Source organism: Muntiacus reevesi, chromosome 2 (genome assembly GCF_963930625.1).
Source record: "Muntiacus reevesi chromosome 2, mMunRee1.1, whole genome shotgun sequence".
Taxonomy (NCBI): domain Eukaryota; kingdom Metazoa; phylum Chordata; class Mammalia; order Artiodactyla; family Cervidae; genus Muntiacus; species Muntiacus reevesi.
Window position 1 is genome coordinate 164,954,502 of NC_089250.1, and position 14,323 is coordinate 164,968,824.

The window sequence follows — 14,323 nt, forward strand, 5'->3', positions numbered from 1 at the left end:
ACAGCACTCAGGGCGAAGGTGATAGAGGCCTTTGAGCCTCGGCGGAGGCGGGGAGACCAGACATGATGAGCGCCACTAAGGGTTTGAGCTGGCAGAACATGACAGAAGGAGACACAGAAGAGGCTGGAAGAGATGTGTGTGGTGAGATGAGAAACACTAGCAGGGAGGCGAGAGAGGACCAAGGTCATTGCCTGCCCAAGGTCACAGGCGGTCAGTGTCCCCGCCTGTCCTTTCCACACAGATCACATGCAGGTGATCCAAGCTGGGCCCAGGAACCGGCAGCATCCTTTTTACTAACTAGTCTCTGGAGAAGACACGTGTCCTGAGTCTCAGGGCTCTTTCTCTATACGATGCGGATTAAGCAGCAAGCTCCTCCCTGTCGTGAGAACTAGAGCTGATTCATTTTAAATGCCAGGCACGGAGCCTGCCCCAAGCTCAATGAACCATCGCCATGTCAGTGGCCAGAGCCACTAGCGGTGCAGCCTGAATCCTCCCCTCGGTGTGGGTACCTGGATGTTGAGTCTCCCCCGATGGGCCCCCAGGCCGTAGCGCTTGGAAGTGGATGCATGGAGCTGGAAGTCTGTGATTTTTAAGGTTTCCAGACCAAGAGGTGGGCAACCTGGAAAGGACAATGCTCATTAAAAACAAGGACAGACATGGACAGAAACGAACTTTCTGATTTTGAGAAATCTGGCCACCTGCCTCTCTGTCTGTCCCCTAAGCCCCAGCTCCGTGTAGGCCCACTCACTGGTACGCCTGGTGTTTCCGGACAAACACTGTTGATTCAACCGTCCACGTTATGCCAGTTTTCTTTCTTGTCGGCATTTCCTCTCTGGGTGTCTCTGCCCTAATATTCCTCTGTCTGATGCTCTCCGTGCTACTGTCTGAGGCTGTTTCCAATTAAGGATCCTTCTGCTGAATGACTCAGCCAGGGAGCGTTATTGGTTAGAAATTTCAGAGCGATCCCGTGGCTGAGTTCTGCATATTAATCAGAACTTGATGGTTTTGGTTCAGCAACTCTGGCCTTTGTATTGTGCATATTAATGAACACAGCAATAGAAAGAGGAAGAAAAAAAAAAAACGAACCCTATTGCCTTGCATTCCTGGCAAAACTGGTAATTCTGAGAATGGCTACTCAACACAGTTTAGTCCAAGCTGCCCCTGGAATTTGACGCTGGCACGTGGGCAGATCCTGGGCCATCATTCCAGTCCACCCCACTGTCCCTGTGGATACGAGCTTTAGCAGCAGCTCTGGGGGCCTCCTGACTCCTGGGTTGCTGGTCTCACCACCCACCCTGCCATGGGGCTGGAAATGACCAAATAATGCTCTCCCCTTCACATCTGACTCTGGAGAAAGAAAAGAAACACTTGGGAGTAGAAATGAGCAAAATCTACTTCCACAAGAAGCATTGGGAGTCCCTGATGTAACAGAGGTAACTTTAAAAAGCCCCGTGGGTCACTGCTGAGATGGGAGTGCCTCCTGGGCATCCCGGGAACACCTGGGGATGCGGGGGTGTCTGTCCATCCATGACAGACCCCTGCAGGGCAAGGCCCTTCTGGTCTTGGGATGCTGAAGGAGGCTGGCAACATACTGACTGCAGGAGATGCTCTGAAGGCACCAGGTAAGGAAGTTGGCCCATGCACTGCAGTCAAAGGAATTCAGACCTGTCAGGACCTGAGGTGCTGTCGAGTCCTCCCCCTGAGTTTTCAGCAGAGGAAACTGAGGCCCCAAGACTTGAGGTGAACCATCCGTGACATCCTTGCCAGTGACAGAGTGCACCTCACATCCTAGTCTCTAGGTTCTCAGCTCCAGGCTAGGAAATGATGCCACTCTGCTCCTCGGCCCGTATCTACCAGGAGGCTGCCTGGATTGGCACAGAGAGGCAGAGTACTAGTGCCCAGCGAGGTAAAGCGCACCAGGGAGGTGACATTTCATCACCGGCTCCATGCTGCCTGAGGACTCGGAAGGCTTCAGGCGGCCCCGTGGTGGTTCTCAAGATTTGTGGCGGGTCTATTGACATCCAAAATAAGCAAAAATAAGCTGCCCCTCCCCCTTGAATTCACTCAAAACATGGAACAATAAGGGGAAAGAAAGCAATGCAGATGATTAAGAAACCCGGCCAGCAGCCAAGGCCACCTCTTGGTCCTTGATGGGATACCTATGGGACTTCAGCCGCTCAGTTGCTGCCTGGACCTGGACACAGGAGGGGATCGCTGCCAACACAGCCCCCAAGGCAGTAAGCAAACAGCCAAACAAAACCTCCAGGATCAATCGGCCATCTTCAAAGCGAACTCCAGAAGGGCAGAGGGGAGAGAAAGGAACCAAGAGGCCCCATCCCAGCCACAATTCCTGTCTTGTCCACGACTCCCCAGAGACTCGAGAGTGACAATCACCCTAACACGGGGCTTCTCCCTGGCAACTGCTGGGGCAAGGGCCATGGGAAACCCACTATCTGTCAACAATCAAAAGGACATCCTCATAAATCACACAGAGAAAGACAAATACTGTATAACATCCCTTATATACGGTAACTAACAAGAAATGATACAAAGGGACTTATTTACAAAACAGAAACAGACTCACAGACTTAGACAATGAACTTAGGTTTAACAGAGGGGAAGGGTGGGGGGAAGGGATAGGCAGGGAGTTTGAGACAGATACGTACACACGGCTGTATTTTAAATGGATAGCCAACAAGGACCTGCGGTACAGCACAGGGAACTCTGGTCAACGCTCGGTGGCAGCCTGGATGGGAGAGGAGTTTGCGGGACAGTGGACACAGGTTTATGGACGGCTGAGTCATCTGCTGTGCGCCTGAAACTATCCCCACACTGCTAATCGGCTACACTCCAATATAAAATAAACAGTTAAAAAAAAAAATCTCCAAATATTGTCCTGCCCCCCACCCCTGCCAAAAAAGGGGTATCTTCAAACAAGTGCTTAGAAAATTTACCCACCTCCCATCATAACCTCAGATTCCTGCGAAACACACTGTTGGAATAATGTGACAGACACACAGACACACACACGCCACGCAGTACAATAAGAGCCGAGTGCCCTGTGCAACGACTGCCCCCAAAAGACCCCAGTCTACTCGACCCACCACGGAACTCCATAAGCAATGCGAAGTCGAAGCAAGAGGCAAGAATTCCTTTGGCTCTAAATTCTCAAAGATACATTCGGCTCCATCCAAAGAGCTGTCAATCGTGATATCACCACCCGACAAGCAGGACTTTCCTTCATCTTTAGAAAATATTTCTGAGGAAGTCAGGGGTGCTGCCTTGAGGATCGAATAAATGGAGGCGACGCTAGTGTTTCCAAGCCTGATTTAAATCTCTGCCATCAGAAACAAGGCCAGGCAGAGCGCTGGCATCCTGGCTGGAGTGCAACATGTTGGTATTATCATCAAGATTATAATGTCGATGGAGGAGGTAATTACCAGGCTTAAAGAGTGCTTGAAATCAATGGGAAACGCACTCCCAGCTCTTCACCCCGCCCCTGTGATCTAAGGGCCCAGCCAGGCTGCACTGAAGCGGCTCTGACTGTAATTCAGCCAGGACTCCTGGGTCAGTTCGTTCCAGCAATAGCCCCTGAAGAGCCCTCCAGAAAGCTCCCTGCTCTTCCTCCAAAAACAAACACCACCCTTTGTCATCAAATCACATTTGTGTTATTTCTAAGAGGAAAAAGACTCTCATCCTGAGAAGCATGTGGGTGAGGAGAACATGGAAAAAAAAAGTGTGAAAAGAACACTTGAGGAAAATATTAATTAGAGACGGGAAATGTGTCATAATCTGAAGGGAAGAGTGACAGTCATCAGAGATGACTTGACTTCTCTCTTCCAGGCAGCACCGCTCTCTGAGAACACCCTGTGCCGAACGGGGGGGCCCTGCCTCCCGGGTCTGCGCTCCGTGCCCAGGAGGTGGGCGACGAGGGGACCCTCTGCTCATTCTACACCTCCCCTCCGACTAGTGCACATGCGCTCAATCACATCTGTCCCTAACTAAAATTATTTGCATTGCAGCCACTCTACAAAATGGACATCACCACCACGGCATGCTTCCCAGGTGGCGCTAGTGGCTGCCTGCCAATGCAAGAGACATAAGAGATGTGGGTTCGATCTCTGGGTCAGGAAGATCCCCTGGAGCAGGGCCTGGCAATCCACTCCAGTGTTCTTGCCTGGAGAATTCCACGGACAGAGGAGCCCTGCAGGTGGGTGACCGTCCATAGGGTCGCAAAGAGTCAGACACGACTGAAGTGACTTAGCATGCATGCACGATGGCATAGATTCATTATTATCAACCTGCCGATTACCACATGCATATAACAGCTCTTTAACAAATCAGAAGTGTTCGTGGCATTTAATCTGTGACCTAAAAGTTACAGGGCACAGTCAGAACAGACTGCAGAAGCTGGAATTCGGAGTCCGAAGCATCAATCCCAACACCCCACTCCCAAGCCCTCAATCTGTCTGGAGGGAAGGCTGTTATGAAAGTCAAGTCAGGAAAATGATTTTAAAAGGATAGTGACTTGGGGAGCAATGCAAGTAACCACTGTGAGTCAGAGCCTCTGCAGACACTTTGACACTAAACCTTCACAAGGGCCATGAGAGATGGCCAATACCATCCCCGTTCTACACACAAACAAAGACTCAAAGAAGCTTACAGAGTTAAGCAGCTTAAGCGGTTGGACTTCCCAGGTGGCTCAGTAGTAAAGAATCTGCCTGCCAATGCAGAAGATACTGGAGGCACAGGTTCGATCCCTGGGTTGAGAGAATCCCCTAGAGGATGTAATGGCAACCCACTCCATTATTCTTGCCTGGAAAATTCCATGCACAGAGGAGTCTGGCAAGCTACAGTCCAGGGGGTCGCAAAGAGTCAGACAGGACTAAGTGACTGAGCACATACGTGTCTGAGTTAGAATTTGAAAGTCAAGCGTGACCTAAAACGCCAGGCACAGTCTTTGCACTACCTCTCTTTCACTTGGAAACTCCAGAATGTGATACAAATGCAAGTTTCGTGATGGCATTTGGGGTCACATGCAAGGCAGGAAGTAGTGCTGAGACAGGCTTCACCAGTTGGCAGAGGGGAGCTGAGTCTGAGGCCTTCTGGCCTGCAGTGATGTCTGCTGGAAACAGAGCAAAGAATTCTCCGAGACCTCGAAGGCACTGCCAGGGGCCAGCTCACAGCCATCCTGAACTTTGCTTTCGTGGTCGCCTATAAACCGAATAGCTCTGATTTAGGACATTCCTTTCTTCGCCTTTCTGAACCTCACATTCCTTTTGATCAGTAAGTGTGTGGAGGCCCTGCCTGGTGCCCTGGAGAAAAAGTGTTTGCGGTGGCTCTTTGCCTGTCCCAGAAGTCGCTTACTTCCCAAGGGGCGCGCTTCCCCTGGAGTCTTGCAAAGGAGCTAATCCCAGCCTTATCTAATCACCCTTGGAAAGCTCCTCCCTGACTTCTGGACTCTTCCAGACAGCAGTTCTCACCCTGAGCCAACACCAGAATCTTCTGGGTTACTTCGCTCTCTAAGACAGACCTATTTGCAGGGCAGGAATAGAGACACAGATGTGGACACAGTGGGGGAAAGACAAGACAGGAAGAACTGAGAGAGTAGCGCTGATACACACACTCCCGCCTATAAAGCAGCTGCCGTACACCACAGGGAAGTCAGCGCAGTGCTCTCTGATGACCTAGAGGGGTGGAGTGGGACGCAGGCTTCAGAGGGAGGAGATCTATGGATACTTACAGCTGATTCGGGCTTCCCTGGGGGCTCAAGGATAAAGAATCTGCCTGCAGTGCAGGAGACTTGGGTTCAAACCCTGGGTTGGGAAGATCCCCTAGAGACAGGGATGGCAGCCCACTCCAGTACTCTTGCCTGGGAAATCCCATGGACAGAAGAACCTGGTGGGCTACAGTTCATGGGGCCACAAGGGTCAGACGCGACTGAGTGACTAAAGGACAGCAAACAACACCATCACGGCTGATTCATGTTGTTGCACAGCGGGAACTAACACAACACTATTACCCTCCAATTAAAAAAAAAAAATCCTATGACTTAAAAAAAAAAATCTTCTGGAGGGAAAAAAAGATGCCCAGACAGCTCCCCAGAGACTGTGATCCATGGGATGACAGAAGGGCCCAGGCCCTAATTTAAAGTTCCCAAATGAATCTTCTGATACCCTCAGAACCTGGTTGGCTGGTGTCCTTTTCCTGTCTTTTCAGTCCCTAAGTCGTGTCTGACTCTTGGTGGACCTCATGAACTGCAGCACACCAGGCTCTCCTGCTCTTCACCACCTCCCGGAGTTTGCTCAAGTCACATCCATTGAGTCAGTGATGCTATCTAACCACCTCATCCTCTGCCACCCCCTTTTCCTTTTGCCTTCAATCTTTCCCAGCATCAAGGTCTTTTCCGGTGAGTTGGTTTTCCTGTAAGGCTACACAAACCCAGGATTCTGTCTCCCAGGTCCCCGGGGACAGGTGGAGGAAACTCTCGGGGAAAGGGTATCAGCTCATGCTGGTGGAAGCCTCTCATGCTTGGAGCCTGCCCAGAGCGGCAGGCAGTATAGTGGCTCCCGCCCCGGATCAGTGGTGGCCCCACTTGCAAACCCTCCAGACACCTCCTCTTCCAACACCTACCCCTCATCCTAAAAAAGGTACAAACCACACTGAATATCACAGGGCAGAAACTGTGAGTTCTCATCACTGAATCCCAAAGCCCACTTGATATTTCCTGTGTAAATGAATGAAAGTGTATTACAATCCAACAGAACTAACAATCACTGTGTCTGCATCGTCATGGAAAATTAACAGTCTGCTCTTTACGTATCGCTTATAAAGCCAAAAAAGAAATTACTGGTTTGAAAAAGCATTTCTCAAACCGCAATCCCTTGTGTATCATCTTCATGAATTTTTCTATGCACTATTAATTACTATTACTTAATTTTTATTTATGTCAAGTAATTTTAATGGAAATATGTAATGTCAAAAGAAATTTCATTGCTACAAGATAACACAGAAAAATAAATTCATGATCTTCGTGTACATTAAAAAATAGGTTTAAACATAAAACAAAAGTAAGAAAGGAAATATTGATGATTGGTCTACATTAAATTTAAGAAGATCTGTTACTTAAGAGGCATGAGTACTGAATGAAAAAGAAAGCCAAAGAGTGCAAAAAAGGTATTTACTATGCAAATGTGTCCCCTTCATGGATCACTGCCTTGTCTTGGCGAAGGGGCTTGCATAATTCAATGAAGCTATGAGCCATGCCGTGCCCAGACCCTGATGCTGGGAAAGACTGAAGGCAAAAGGAGACAAGAACAGCAGAAGATGAGATGGTTGGATGGCATCACTGATTCAACGGACATGAACTTGGGTATACTCTGGGAGATAGACAGGGGCCTTGTGTGCTGTAGTCCACGGGGTCACAAAGAGATAGGACTTAGCGGCTGGACAACAAAAACAATGCAAATGTATAACGAAAGACTCACATCCACAATAATTTTAAGAAAAGCAAACAGACCAAAAACAAAAAACCTTATTATTGAGAAGAACAATGAGCAAAAGACCCGAAGAGGTATTCATGAAAGAAGATGTCTTAATGGTGAGTAAACAGGAATTATTAGCGTTCAGGAAAATGCAAATTAAGATGACAATGAGATACCAGTACACTCCCAACAACATGAATACAACTAGAAAGACATGACAAATCTAGACAGTGTATTAAAAAGCAAAGATATTACTTTGCCAACAAAGGTCTCTATAGTCAAAGCTACAATTTTTCCAGTAGTCTTGTATGGATGTGAGAATTGAATCATAAAGAAGGCTGAGCACTGAAGAATTGATGCTTTCTAACTCTGAACTGTGGTGTTGGAGAAGACTCTTAAGAGTCCCTTGGACCTCAAGGAGATCAAACTAGTCCATCCTGAAGGAAATCAATCCTGAATATTCATTGGAAGGACTGATGCTGAAGCTGAAGCTCCAGTACTTTAGCCACCTGATGCAAAGAGCCGACTCACTAGAAAAGACCCTGATGCTGGGAAAGATTGAAATGGGGAGGAGAAGAGGAGGACAGAGGATGAGATGGTTGGATGGCATCATCGACTCAATGGACATGAGTTTGACCAAGCTTTGGGAGATGGTGAAGGACAGGGAAGCCTGGTGTGCTGCAGTCCATGGGGTCTCAAAGAGTTGGACACGACTGAGGGTCTGAACAGCAGCAAGAAAGGCATACTATCAAATGTTGGTGCAGAAATGAAGCAACACCCCTGGCACAAGTGTTAACTGGTACAACCAATTTGGAAAACTCTCTAGGAGTACTTTCTGCAGATACTCAGGCCCTGTGCTGTATCCAGTTACTCAGCTGTGTCCAACTCTTTGTGACCGTATGGACTATAGCCTGCCAGGCTCCTCTATCCATGGGCATTCTCCAGGCAAGAATACTGAAGAGGATTGCTGTTCCCTCCACCAGGGGATCTTCCCAATGGGGGAATCAAATCCTCATCTCTTATGTCTCTTGCACTGCAGGTGGGTTCTTTACCACTAGCGCCACCAAGGAAGCAACTCTACTTCTAGGTATATACCCAACAGAAACATGTTTATGCATATGCCAAAATCTCTTGTAAGAATGATCCTAGCAGAACTATGTGTAATAGCTACAAACTGAAACAATTCAAATGCCCACTAATATGAGAATGAATAAATTGTGGGATAGTCAGTGACTAAGCCCAGCACAGCACAGTTGTGCAATAGAAAACTATAAACTAATGAAAATAAATAAGCCATAGCTCTACACAACATGGATGAATCTCATCAACAAAATACTGACTGAAAGAAATGAGCCGCAAAGAGAATGCAATGTATGATTCATACAATGCATGAACATTAGTTCAAAACAGGTAAAAGTCATCTCTGACAGTGGTTATCTTTGAGAAGGAATCTCAGAAGTTCTGATCATGTTCTATTTCTGATCTAAATGACAGTTACAATGGTGCATTCTCATTATATGGGCCTGGTGTAGGTGACAACCAGTGAGCTATGCCCTTATGAGTCCTAGACTTTTCTGTATGCATGGTACACTTCAGTAATAAGAATTTTTTAAACAAGCTTAGCTTTTTTTGACTATTACAAAATACTGTGTGCTTGCTAAGTTGCTTCAGTCATGTCCGACTCTGCAACGCTATGGACTGCAGCCCACCAGGCTCCTCTGTCCATTGGGATTCTCCAGGCAAGAGCACTGGAGTGGGTTGCCATGCCCTCCTCCAGGGGATCTTCCCGACTCAGGAATCAAACCCACGTCTCTTACATCTCCTGCATTTGCAGGTGGATTCTTTCCACTAACGCCACCTGGGAAGTTCATCACAACATACTAATACAAAAGTAAGTCTATGTATCCAGTTCAGAATTATGCTGAAAGGAGAAAATTTTAAAAAAAAGAAAAGAAAGCTGTATACTGTATGATTCCATTTATCTAACATTATTAAAAAAACAAAATTACAGCAATGGGGCACAAATCAGTGGCTGAGGAGTCAGGGACTGGGGGAGGGAGGGTGTGACGACTAAGGGGCAGCACCAGGAAGCATTAAGGTGATAGAACTGTGTGTGTACATGTGTAACTAGCAGAATCTGAACATGCTCTGTGGATTGTAGCAATACCAATGACCAGATTTTGTTATTGTACCAGTTACACAAAATGTCAGCACTGAAGATTGCATAAGACCCATTTGTTTGCAGCTTCCTGTGGGTCTACAATTATTTCAAATAAAAAGCTTTTGTAAAGTATGTCAAAAGGAAAAACCTTCTTATAATGTGTTCAGGGTTATTTACTCATAAAGTCACCAGCTGTACAGGCATCATAGACTTTGGGGAACTCTAGATTAAAATTTTGCAACCTCTCCCAAACCCATCCTAAAAAATCTATGAAGATGCAGATAAGGAAAGACCCCCAACAATGCTTCAACCTAATGCCAGAGGTGGAAGGACATCCACCACATGTGAGTGCAATGGAGACAATTGAGAAAAAAAAAAAAAATGAAGATGACCAGAGAAGAGACAGAAAAACCCTTCAACCCTCTTGCATGCCTCTATTCATGAAACCCAGGGTCTGCAGCAACTGGAAAATTGGACACCTATCTCTAAAGCCCAGACGTGGCTTTCTGAGGTGGCCAAGTGCTCACCTCGCTCCCTAGCCAAGTTTCTACAACTGTTTGGATCAGAACTCCTTAAAACACAACTGGACAGGATGTAGGGGGAGGTGTGATGGTCTGGCAGTGTGGGGACCAGAAGAACACTGATAACAGCATATGGAGGTGGTTATAATTCCCCACGAATCCCATCGGGCCGGACTGTCTATGAACCAGCAGTGAGGGGAGAAGCTGGCACCACAGAAGAGCAAAAATATGTAAAAGAGAAAAAGCTGCTAGAAAGTGGAAACTGTACCGGGGGTTTTGCATGTTGACTAGGTCAACATCTTCAGATCTGAGGAAAGGCTTAAACTGTCTTCAGGGAAGAAAATCTGACTGGATACTGCCTCATTTAAAGCTGAGTAAAGAGCAAATACTAACTTTTAGTCTGTGAAGAACAAAAATTCCATAAGAAGAACATTAAAAGAGGTACACCATCCAAAAAACTCTGAAAGAAACAATGTGATTTGATAACCAGTAAAATGTCTTCCCATAAATGGTTCATCCTAAGTGCAGTGCAAGAGACAGGGCCTGTATTTGCCAAAAAAAAAATATGCTGGGGAAAAGAACATAAAAAACTAAAATCCAAAGATATAATTAAAACATACAAAGAAAGATCTACTGTTTTTGAACTATGGTCTTTGTCAATGCAGTAGGGAAAAAATAAAGAAAAAACTTAAAAAATGGAAAAGAATAAGAAAATTGTCATTATTTAGTATATACTGATTTTTGTACCCAAATCTAAGTTAATACACAAATAAATTTATAGTTAATAAGACTTTAGCAAGGTTACCAGGTATAAAATCAACATTCAAAGATCAACTGTACTCCTGTAACACTACAAAAAAGCATTATAAAACTGAAATTAAAAGCATCACAGAAGAGCAACTATCTAAGAATAAATCTATTAAAGATGTGGAAGACCCATGTGTTGAGAGATATTTTAAAAGATCTAAGAAATAAGGAGGTATATCACATTTATGGATTAGAAAACTCAATGTAAATATGTAAATCCTCTCCAAACTGATTTTCTGGAATTAATGCAACTCGAGTTTAAATTCCAGGGAAGTTTTTAAAGAACTTGACTGAAAAGGGAAAGGGAAAGTGTTAGTCGTTCAGTCGTGTCCGACTCTTTGCCATCCCATGGATTATAGCCCGCCAGGCCCCTCTGTCCATGGGATTCTCTAGGCAAGAATATTGGACTAGGTAGCCATTCCCTTCTCCAGGGGACCTTCCTGACACAGGAACTGAATCTGGGTATCCCACATTACAGGTGATTCTTCCCTGTCTGAGCCACCAGGGAAGCCCAAAGAACTTGACTAGATGGTGCAAATATGTGTGTGCAGACACACTCAATGAATCAAGAGTTACCAAAACTATGGAAGAATAACAAAGTTCTGCTCTATCAGTTATCAAGCTTTGTTATCAAGCAATAATAATGAGATATTTTATGGATGAGTATAAAAGTGAATTAATGATAAAGAACAGAACTGAGAGCCTAAAAACAAAGCCGAGCATATACAGACTCTTGATACCCGGCACATAAGGTGGGCACTACAGAACAGTGGGGAGAGAGGGACTGTTCCCTTCAGGTACTTACAGGAAAAAAATTAAACTGAACTTCAATCTCATATCACAAACAAACAAACAAAATCCATTCCAAGTATACAAAGACCTAAATGAGAAAGAGAAAAAAGGTATAAGAAAGCGTTAGAAAGCAATATAAAGAGTAGCAACCATAGAGAAGACTGATACACTTGACTACATCATAGCTAAGAATTTTCATTTATTAAGAGTCCATAGGAACAAAAATTGAGCCACAAAAACAAAGAATACATATTTTGACTTTATAGTGACTTTCTTTTGACTATAAAGTCAAAACTCATACTTGAACGGATAAATTTCTAAGAAAAAAATTGAACAGGAACTTCACCCAAAAAGATATTTAAATGACAAATAAATATATGAAGAGATGCTCAAACTCATTAGTACTTACGAAATGTCAGTGAAATCACAAATGAATTACTATTATACACCCAGTAGATTGGACTTCACTGCTGGTTCAGCAGTAAAGAATCTGACTGCAATGTAGGAGATATGAGTTTGATCCCTGGGTTGGGAAGATCCCCCGGAGAAGGAAATGACAACCCACTCCAGTATTTTTGCCTGAAGAATCCCAGAAACAGAGGAGCCTGGCAAGCTACGTTCCTTGGGGCTGAAGAAGGGTCGGACACAACTTAGTGACTAAATAAGAACAGACTGGCAAATTTTAAAGTGTGATCACACAGTAGTTGGTTGGGAAGTGAAACCATGGCGGCCCCACACCATGCTGATGGAAAATTAGGATGAAATGACTAGTGAGGGAAACAACTGAGCATTTGTTCAACAGTCAAGGTGAACCCAGTCTTTCCACGCCTAACTGTATACACACCAGGAGAAACTCAAGCCCATGGGCACCAGGATGTGTGGGTAAGAGTTTTCATTGGCAACCCTTTTCATAAAAGAAAGAAACTGAAAACATGTCAAATGTCCTTCAGCATTAAAATGGATAAAGAAATTGCTGTGAATTCCTATGATGGAATAAAAATCAATGAACCAAACAAACGTAACACTGATAGAAAGGTACACAGTGTGATTTCACTTAGATAATTTCAAAACCAGGTCAAACACACTAATTTAGAAATACAAATATAAATAGTAAAACTATAAAGAAAGTTGAGGAAATGTTAACAAAATTGGGATGGAGGTAACCTCTAAAGTTTGAAGGGTTAAACGTTGCATAGGGAGATTGACAATGGTCAATCTGGAGCAAGGTAATGGTTACATAGGGATTGACTTTATAAATATTTGTTAATGAACATATATTTAGTGGACTTTTCCCATAAGTATGCATTATTTCACAATAAAAGTAGGAAATATTTTACACAAAGCAGTATGAGCAGAAATACCACTGCAGAAAATTATACCAGTGATAGTGATGTGGTAACAAATGTGTAAAGTACATACTGAATGGACCAAAAAAAAAAAAAAAACCCTGAAAATCCACAAAAAAGGGAGAGAGGTAACACTGAATTTTTTTTTGGTGAACGAGGGTACTATAGAAGGGACAAAACTCATTATAAGACTAAACATACTCTTATCATGTGATCCAGCAGTCACCATCCCCAGTATTTACTCAAATGAGCTGAAAATTTATGCTCATGCAAAAACCTGCACATGAATATTCATAGCAGTTTTATCCTTAATTGCCAAAACTTGGAAGCAACAGAGATGTCCTTCAACAGATGAATAAACAAATGTATATGGTACAGTCATATAGTGGAATACTATTCCATGATCAAAAGAAATGAGCTCTCAAGCAAGCCATGAAAAGACATGGAGGAACCTTAAATGTAAATTGCTAAATGAAAGAAACCACTCTTTAAAGGATACACACAGTATGAGTTCAACCACATGACATTTTGGAAAAGACAAATCTCTGGAGACACTGGTTGCCAGAGGTCTGGAGGAAGGAAGAATGAACAGGATGAACACAGGAGACTTCCGGGGCAGTGAAACTATTCCGTCATACATAGCAGTTACTTGTCATTATGCCTTCGTCCAAACCCACAGAATGTTTAACAGGAAGAGTAAACACTAATGCAAACTACAGACTTTAGCTAATAAGAAGGTGGGTGTGTGCTAAGTTGCTTCAGTGGTGTCCGACTCTGTGCGACCCTATGGACTGTGGCCCGCCAGGCTCCTCTGTCCATGGGGATTCTCCAGGCAAGCATACTGGAGTGGGTTGCCGTGTCCTCTTCCCGACAAAGGGATCAAACCCACATCTCTTAAGTGTCTCCCGCACTGGCAGGGAGGCTCTTTACCGCTAGTGTCATACTTGACTCAGTTGTAACAAATGTGCCATGTGAATGCAAGGTGTTACTAATGACGGAAGCCAGAGCAGGAGGGGAGGTACATGGGAATCCTTTCCTCTCATTTTTCTCTAAGTGTGAAAAAACTGCTCTAAAACAAACGAACAAATTTCATAATATATATTAATTTATTAAATTTTATCTTGAAAAATAAAACCTTCAATACAAACTCAAAAGAATAGAAAGCCTGATAGATCAAGAACCATGAAAGAAAATGAAGCATTATCAAAGAAT

The 14,323-nt window shown here is 44.5% G+C and overlaps 1 protein-coding gene across 1 annotated transcript in view; it reads right to left on the reverse strand.

The window, feature by feature from the left end:
• The window catches only part of CPXM2 (carboxypeptidase X, M14 family member 2), a 135,598-nt gene that overhangs the window by 102,672 nt on the left and 18,603 nt on the right, over positions 1-14,323 (reverse strand). The window contains exon 3 of the mRNA XM_065923497.1: positions 510-619. Coding sequence (XP_065779569.1) covers positions 510-619 — 110 coding nt within the window. The remainder of the gene's footprint in view (positions 1-509; positions 620-14,323) is intronic.